This window comes from Marmota flaviventris, chromosome 3 (assembly GCF_047511675.1).
Source record: "Marmota flaviventris isolate mMarFla1 chromosome 3, mMarFla1.hap1, whole genome shotgun sequence".
Lineage (NCBI taxonomy): Eukaryota > Metazoa > Chordata > Mammalia > Rodentia > Sciuridae > Marmota > Marmota flaviventris.
Window position 1 is genome coordinate 59,642,836 of NC_092500.1, and position 8,672 is coordinate 59,651,507.

Genomic DNA, 8,672 nt, shown 5'->3' on the forward strand with positions numbered 1-8,672 from the left:
AGCAAAGAAGTCCAATAAAGAGTGGAAACATTTATTAGGAAGGAGGATTTCAATTAGATCCCCACATTACACAGGAAACAAACTATGTAACTATAGTTTCTAAAGAGGAAAGAGGGCAGGTAGAGGGTCCTGGATCACAGGGGACAGGCAGCTCAGCTGGATAAGAGGGATTATGAATTTTGGGTGAATAAAGCCACGCAGCTCACCACCCCTCCAGGGAGGTTTAGTGGCTAGGGCTGCTACTTCAGCCCCCAACCCCAAAGCCAGAAACCTATTAGCCTGTCTTGTTCTCTAGCAGACACCTGGGTTATGCTGATGGCAGGAGAAAAGAAAGAATGTCTTGCTATCTCTTGCTGCTCCTGCGTGTTTCTTTGCCGTTACTTATGGGATTGCTGGAGGGGCCAGGAGGGCCAGCTGGTGTGTGGCTGGGCTGGCTTCGAGTGATTCTGGTGCTAGGTGGGTGGGAGGGAGTGTGAGGGGGGTGTGGGCCACCACCAGAACCTGGTGGGGTGCTTAGTCCATTCCCGTTCTGGTTCTCAGAAGCTAGTTGTAGGAAAAGGAGAAGAAACACAGAATCAGAGTTAAGTAAGACAGGAGTCCATTCCAACAGCCTACCTTCATGCCCCAGAAAGCAGCAGTCTTCACACTGCACCACAGATTAATGTCAACTGGACCAAGTGAAAGTATTAACGTAACCCAGAGAACTCTTGCTTACTATGGAAGTCTCTACAGGAACCCTGTTATGATATTTTTCTAATTCAGCTCTATATCACTGAGAGTCAGACCTAGGATTAGCTGTTCAGTTTAAGGCTTGAGGAACTCCAACAAACATGACCCTTGATTAAGGGTGACTGTAAAACTAGAGAAGCATGGGAAGGGGAAAGGCTTAAGTCTCTAAATGAAAGAAGGGGGCTGAATTTGTAGCTCAGTGGTTGAGAACTTGCCTAGCATGCTTGAAAAAACCAGTAAAAAGGAGCTTTAAGGGCTGGGGCTGTGGCTCAGCGATAGAGTGCTCACCTAGCACGTGTGAGGCCCTGGGTTTGATCCTCAGCACCACATAAAAATAAAGGTATTGTGTCCAACTACAACTAAAAAATAAATATTAAAAAAAAAAGAGCTTCAAAAAACAATTTAAATCAGGCTGGAGATATAGCTCAGTTGGTAGAGTGCTTGCCTCACGTGTAGAAGGCCCTGGGTTCAATCCCCAGCACCACAAAAAAAAAAAAAAGAACAAAAATTAAAAATGTTAAAAAGTGGTGTGTATGTATGAATTTATGTTCATTTTAGAAAATATAAATATAAGCAAAAAATATTACACATAATATTATTCTCTCAAAGATAAGTTTTGTGTAAATTTCATTTATTTATTCATTGCAGGGTTGGGGATTGAACCCAGTGCCTCACATAAACTAGACAAGCTCTCTACCACTGAGCTAGATCCTCAGCCTCTCCTCACCCCAAATATATTTTATTTTATTGATTTATTTTTATGTGGTGCTGAGGATTGAACCCAGTGCCTCACACATGCTAGGCGGGTGCTCTACCACTGAGCCATAACCCCAGCCCCCAAATATATTTTAAAAGTTTGACTGGAACCAGCCAGGTGTGTGAGATGACTTTTTTAGGCTCCTGTAACTGTGCATATCACTCTCAAGCTCTTAAAGGCAGGTACTGTACTTTATTCCTTGGCACAGATTAGGTGACCTATAAATGCTTGTTAAATGAAGGCAGAGGCCTGTCTCTCCCATACATAGGGCACTGCACACACTAATAGTGTAGAAGTTATAGGCTAGTGGTTCTCAATCCATATCTTTTCTGAATGCTACTGTTTCAACAGAATAAGATATCTGCAGAACTGAAGAATAATGTCCTTTATTTCACAGAAAAAAGTGAATGTATAGAAGTTAATGTTAAGTTTTTGTGCCATACACACTTCTTTTTTTTTTTTTTTTAAGATAGAGTGAGAGAGGGAGGGAAAGAGAGAGAGAGAGAATTTTTTTTTAATATTTATTTTTTTTAGTTTTTCGGCGGACACAACATCTTTGTTTGTATGTGGTGCTGAGGATCGAACCCGGGCCGCACGCATGCCAGGCGAGCGCGTTACCGCTTGAGCCACATCCCCAGCCCCCATATACACTTCTTTTGTGTCTGTGTGGTAATGGGGGTTGAACCCAGGACCTGGTGTAAGCTTGGCAAGTGCTCTACCCCTGAGCTACATCCCACTCTTTTTAAAATTTTATTTTGAGATAGGTCTTGCTAAGATGCCCAGGCTGGTCTCAAATTTGGGATCCTCCTGCCTCAGCCTGAGTAGCTGGGATTACAGGTCTGTGCTACTGTACCTGGCAGTCACACTATTTTTGGGGGAGTGGGTAGATTTTTTTGGTACCAGGGATTGAATCCAGGGGTGCTTAATAATAAAGCCACACCCCCAGCCCTTTTTTAATATTTTATTTGAGACAATTTACTAAATTGCTAAGGCTAGCTTTGAACTTTCCATCTTCCTGACTCAGCCTCCCAAGCCAAGTACTGGGATTTTAACTCAGGAATGTTTTACCGCTAAGCTACATCCCCAGTCCTACTTACTTAATTACTGGTTCTAGGAACTGAACCCAGGGGCATTAAACTACTGAGCACATCCCCAACCTATTTTTTTTATTTTGAGATAGGGTCTGTCTAAGTTGGTTAGGGCCTTGCTAAATTGTTGAGGCTGCCTGGTCTCCAACTTGCAATCCTCCTGCCTTAGTCTACTGAGTCCCTGGGATTAAAGGCATGTGTCACCATACTCAGCTTTCAAATGTTTTTTAATTAAATTTTTTGTATCTGATAGCAGATGACAAAGTGAATAAACATGTGGTAAATGAATTTTAGAGGCAAACAGGCTTAGATGCACCTTATTTAAAAAAAATAAACATATAGCCAGGCATGGTGGTAAACTCCTGTAATCCCAGTGACTTGGGAGGCTAAGGCAGGAGGATTGCAAGTTCAAGGCCAGCCTCAGCAATTTAGAGAAGCCGTAAGCAATTTAGTGAGACCCTGTCTCAAAATAAAAAATAAAAAAGGTGGGCTGGGGTTGTGGCTCAGCGGTAGAGCACTCACCTAGCACGTGGGGGCACTGGGTTCAGCACCACATAAAAATAAAATAAAGGTACTGTCTCCAACTACAACTAAAACAAAATAATTTAAAAAATAAGAAATAAAAAAGGGCTGGAAATATGGCTAAGTGGTTAAGCATCCCTGGTTTCAATTCTTGGTGCCAAAACCAAAAACAAGTAACAACAAAAATATATTTTGGGTACTGGGATTAAACCCGGGGCCTTGCACATGCTAAGTGAGTACTTTACTACTGAGCTACCCACTCCTTTTTAAAATTTTATTTGAGACAGGGTCTTACTAAGTTGCTCAGGCTGATCTTGAATTTGGGATCCTGCCTTAGCCTCTCAAGTAGCTGGTATTACTCTTGTGTACCACCATGCCCAGCTTAAAAATATTTCTGTATGTGATAGAGTCTTGGACATCTAAAAATATATAACAGTCATATTTCCTTTCTTTCTTTTTCTTGTTTAAGTGCTGGAGGTTGAACACAAAGACTTTGCCACCAAACTACCCCCTAGCCTCAACAGTCCTATTTACTGTTGGAAAATCAAATGCTAATTTTTGTGCAGGAATTAAATATTGTCCAGGCTGGGAAACTTAGCAAGACCCTGTCTCAAAATAAAATAAAAAGGGCTGGGGATATAGTTCAGTGGTAGATGACCCCTGGGTTCAATTCCTAGTACTGCAAACAAACAAAAATTGTTGTGAATTTATGGTTGTATTATTCAGGATTCTCCATAGGGCCAGAACCAATATAGTATAAGATATATACTGTTATGTATCTCATAATGACATTTCAATCAGCAATGGTTCACATCTATGACAACTGTCCCATAATATTATAATGCAGCTGAAAAATATACATGGCCTAATGACACTGTAGCCACAATAATGTAGTATAATGCATCACTAACATGTTTATTGTAATGTTGGTAGAAATAAATCTGCTGAGATGTCAGTAGAACACATACAATTATGTATAGCACATAACACTTGGTAATATTAATAAATGACTACATTACTGGTTACTGTATTTATTATACTATACTTCCTTTTTTTGGGGGGGGGGGTACCAGGGATTGAACTCAGGGGCACTGAGCCACATCCCCAGCCCTATTTTGTATTTTATTTAGAGACAGGGTATACTATTCTTTTTATCATTATTTTAGAGTGTACTCCTTCTACGTAAAAAGAAAAAAAAAGTTAACCATGAAACAGCCTCAGGCAGGTCTTTCTGGAGATTGTCTACAAGAAGGCATTGTCATATTAGATGATACCCTCTGTGTGTTATTTCCCCTGAAGACCTTCCAGTAGGACAAGGTGAGGAGGCAAAGACAGTAATATTGATCCACTCTAGGATGTTCACACAATGATGTGTGAATGTATCCCTATCACAAGTGATACATGATCACATATATTTATATTTAACTGTATATATTATATACATACATTACAATTTGTTACAAAGAATCTACAAAAATATTTTAAGGTCTTGTAAGTGAGACTGTTTGCCTCTAATATTCACTTGCCACATGTGAAGAAACTGTTCTCTTTTTTGATTTGAGTGGTAGTAGCAAAAGGGTACTCCAGCTCTACAAGTGACTGAAACAGGTTTCTAAATCTTTTTACCACAGGGACTTGGAAAAGGCATGAAAAATGAGGTTACAAGGCTGGGCATGGTGGCAACACCTGTAATCCTAGTGACTTAGGAGGTTGAGGTAGGAGGATCACAAGTTTGAGGCCAGCCTGAGCAACTCAGCAAGACCCTGTCTCAAGATGATAAAAAATAAAAAGGCCTGGGGATGTAGCTCAGTGGTAGAGCATTTCTGATTCAATCCCCAGTACTAGGGGGCATAAAAGGGGGGAGGTTACAAGAAAAATTGGGTTAGGGGATACTGAAGAGAAAAGAGATTTAAAACAGGGATGAGGGAAATGTGTCTTTCTAGGCTGGGGAGAGTATTGGAGTTAAAAGGGCCAGCTGATGAAAAGGAATAGTTTTACCTGGTGAGGCAGCAGGGGGTCCAGTGGTAGCCTGGGGGGCTGTAGGACTGCTGTCGTTCTGCCCCTGAAGACACAGATTACATACTCAGACCCTGCTCCCCACCATGCTTTTTAACCTAATCCTTTCGCCTTCACTAGCATCAAGCCAGAGGACTCACCGCTTTGTTGGGTGCCTGCTGGGTGCTGTACTCTGGGTTCGGCTCACTGAAGTTAGGAACCTCAGAATAGACCATACAGAATCTGCAGAGGGAAAGTAGCCAAAGCCTTGGACCCATCTTTTGGGTCACTGATGGAGGCCTCAGAAAAGTCCAGATCCTGGGCATGGACTGCAGACCCTATGCTGCTTCCATTGAAACCTTAACTGCCCCCTGTTGGCCTGTTGCTTCTTTATCCCAATCCCCCAACCAGCACTTACTCTCCAATCTTCTGTAAATCACCCCCACGGCCAGTATACAGTGTCAGACAACCTTTGAACACAGAAGCATATCTGTGCAGGAAAAAATAAATAAATAAATAAAGCAGGATTCATAGTCTTCATAAGAGTTATAGGAATCTTTAACCCTATCTGTCTTGACTATTGTTGCCCTGGGAATAGCCAGGAATCACCAACTGCCTTACCCTTTGGTGAGCCTGATAATGTCTCCAGGCTGGATCAGGTTGCCCACGTCGTCCCAGACCGAAATATTGATGCTGCCTGTTTTGTCTGCCACTTTGCAGGTCCGAACCTCGTGCCCGTCCTTTGTTTTGGTCACCCGGCCTGAAGGGTACAGATAAATGGGGGTGGTAAGATACTTAAACAAATGGGGCAGTAATGGTCAGAGAGATGATATCTGGATATTGGTGGGGGGAGATAAAAGGTGTACAAACAAATCAAAGCCCAAATCCCTGGTGCTGGAGGGTGGGGGTTGGTAGTGGAGAAGCCAGCACCATGGAGAGGGCTGAGTGGAAAGAGGCCCGCGTGACACTGGGTGCATAGCTCTGGTAAGAGTTCTATCTACACTACCCTACTGCAACTCCCTGTGTTAGGATCTGAGATGGGGACTGAGCCATGCCTTAGGGCGCACCCTGCTGTCCAAGGAGCAAGTTAACAGAGGCGATGAGTTCCCCCTCCCTCCCACACCCCACACCTCGCGAACCCGAACCCGCCACTCCAGCATAGCCACCTGTCTCCAGCACAATGAAGATAAGGTTCAGATTCTTGAGCCCGGGCTTGATATCCTTCACAAAGGTCTCCGTCGTCATGCTGCCCGAGCCTCAGCACCCCACTGGAACAGGGAACAAGGGACGGAGGCTCACGGTTGGAGCTTTTGCCCCCATGCTCCACTTCTCAAAGGCCTACCTACCATACAAAGCTGGGATCAAACAGCCCTAATTCCTCTAACTCTTGTAGAAGGTTAGAAACGAACTTTCCCGGGCGCCTCGAACTTCAAGAAAAGAATCTTGGGGAAGGGTGTCTGAATAGAATGCTTAGGGGCTGGGAGGCCCCTAGTCAGGATGCTCTTTCAGTCTTACACCCCAAAGCAGGGGAGCCAACGGAGGCTTAGGAAACCCGGTGCAAGGCCAGGTAATGGAATCTTACCAGCCAAACCTTCCCGAACCCTCATCTGGACAACGCGGGAATCGGTCCGTTCCCTCCCCCACCCACAGCCCACTACCCACCCAGCCAGGAGGCCGGACCGTGCACGCCGCCGAGCCGCCCGCAGGGGGAGCCACAGGCCCCGCTGCCGCCGGATGCTGCCCGACGGAACGTGGGAGTATGGACATTTCCGGAAGCCTCCCCGGGCTGACCTCCTCGGGCCAATCACCACCACTGGGGTGCGCCCCACGCCTAGCTGCGAATCCCCGTCCAGCCAATCAGGCTCCGAGATTCGCGCGTGGCGACCCGGGAGGATTTCAGGAATTAAAGGAGCCTGGGAGATGATTTGCTCAGCAGTGGGCAAGGTGAACCACCAGGGGGCGGTTCAGGCCCCAATTTTCCTTTACTTGGCTGAGAGAATGCATTTAATGGGCTCTTAGGATTTTTTTCCTTAGAAAAGGACCAAGGGCATTGGAATCCTGTGGACAAAAGTTTGAGGGACTTCACTGCTTCACTTTTCTCGATAACTCTTAAATATGCAATTCCATTTTATAGATGACAAAACGGAACTTATACAAAAAGCCAAGCCGAGGACACAGCAGGCACTTATAAATATACCAGTTCCCTCGATTTTCCCCTGCTCCAACCATCATCTTAATTCCTGATTTGGGTCGTCTTCTTCTTCCTCTTCTTCTCTCCTCTCTCTCTCTCTCTCTTTTTTTGTACTGAGGATTGAACCCAGGAGCCCTCTACCACAACTACATCCCCAGACGTTTTTATATTTTGAGATAGGGTCTTACTAAGTGGCCCAGACTGGCCTTGTACTTGTGATCCTCCTGCCTTTCCCTCCTGAGTTGCTATGATCACAGGCGTGTGCTACCATTCCGGCGGGGTCTTCATCTTTAATGCACTAGCCAGCTCGGTCAGGACTTTCGGGGCTCCTGGGGTACATATCAGGGACTTACAATAGGCAGCCTCAAACCCCTTTGAAAGAAAATGGAATCCGGGCATAAAGAGCAACATTTGCATTAATCCTTCTCATTAGTTCGCAAGGCACCTGTTCCTATTACCTTATCTCACTGGAAGAGAGTTCCTGGGGGGACAAGAGAGGCAAGAACCTTTAGTTCCTTTTGGGACTTGTAGGATAGTCAAGGAAAGGTAGATAGTTTTGTAGTACTGTGTATAAACAAATTAAATAAAAATATACTATGTGCATTACTATTTGCTTAGCGAATATCCATAACAAATACTATTTAATACCAGATTAGCCTAAGAAGTCCTGTAATTGTAATGCCTTGGTTAGTTAAATTAATCCCTTACCTTCGCATAGTGTGCTTTAAGCTCCCCTATAACTTCCCTCGGAACTCCCACATTCCCAACCATGGTGCTGCAAACTAAGGAAATTACGCCGTAGGAAGAGGGACATCGTCTCTCTCTTCTCTCTCCTTAGTGTTTCAGGGTATTTGTTTTTGAGCCTTCTTGAATAGGGCAGGAGTATGGCTGGGAGAGGAGGACAACCAGTTGAGCATCCCTAGATCAAAGGTTTGTGGGGAGACACTCCACCCCACCGCCGCCTTGTTAACTGCAGTATCCATTCCCATGATTATGAATCACAGGTTCAGGAGGCTCAGGGATGCTGACCACGGTTCTGGAAACTGAGAGGGGCCTGGAGGATGGCAGATCACACTGCAGGCCAGCCGCCCCCCACAATGTCGCGTCACTCTGCATCCGCTCTAGAATACAAGAGACATGCGCCCCTCCAAGGCGAACTGTCGCCTTCTAGGGCAGTCGACTTCAGACTCGCTCCGGACTTTGACACCGCTAAGAACTTAGAGTCGTTCCTCCCAAAAGGCTATAGAGTCCCGAGATGGGACCACGAGCACTTCCGGTCTAGAGCGGACGCCAGGCTAACCTCCGCCGCTCCTCGTTGGCTGCTCACAGCTTCTAGTGGCGCTCGAGTTAAACAAAGAGGCGGGGCTTGGTGACGGGATTCCGCCAGGTT

At 45.1% G+C, this 8,672-nt stretch overlaps 1 protein-coding gene across 2 annotated transcripts; it reads right to left on the reverse strand.

Moving 5' to 3' along the window:
• Nucleotides 1–17: 17 nt before the first annotated feature.
• Nabp2 (nucleic acid binding protein 2) lies at nt 18–6,861 on the reverse strand. Of its 2 annotated transcripts, none has more exons than XM_027926793.2 (7): nt 6,754–6,861; nt 6,258–6,359; nt 5,713–5,851; nt 5,510–5,581; nt 5,253–5,334; nt 5,095–5,158; nt 18–543 (listed from the first exon to the last, which is right to left on the reverse strand). In XM_027926793.2, the coding sequence occupies exons 2-7, from the start codon at nt 6,334–6,336 to the stop codon at nt 344–346; spliced, it is 636 nt and encodes a 211-aa protein (XP_027782594.1). In that variant the 5' UTR covers nt 6,337–6,359; nt 6,754–6,861; the 3' UTR covers nt 18–343. The 2 variants fall into 2 exon arrangements, with proteins under 2 accessions (XP_027782594.1, XP_027782603.1); XM_027926802.2 differs by having other exon boundaries at nt 6,674–6,763.
• Nucleotides 6,862–8,672: the final 1,811 nt, after the last annotated feature.

Coding starts and splice junctions, on each gene's coding strand:
- Nabp2 (XM_027926793.2), bottom strand. CDS start 6,336: ATGACGACGGAGACCTTTGTGAAGGATATCAAGCCCGGGCTCAAGAAT. Junction 5,582..5,712: donor ATTATCAGGCTCACCAAAGG/GTAAGGCAGTTG, acceptor TTTCCTGCACAG/ATATGCTTCTGTGTTCAAAG. Junction 5,159..5,252: donor AGCAGGCACCCAACAAAGCG/GTGAGTCCTCTG, acceptor CTGTGTCTTCAG/GGGCAGAACGACAGCAGTCC.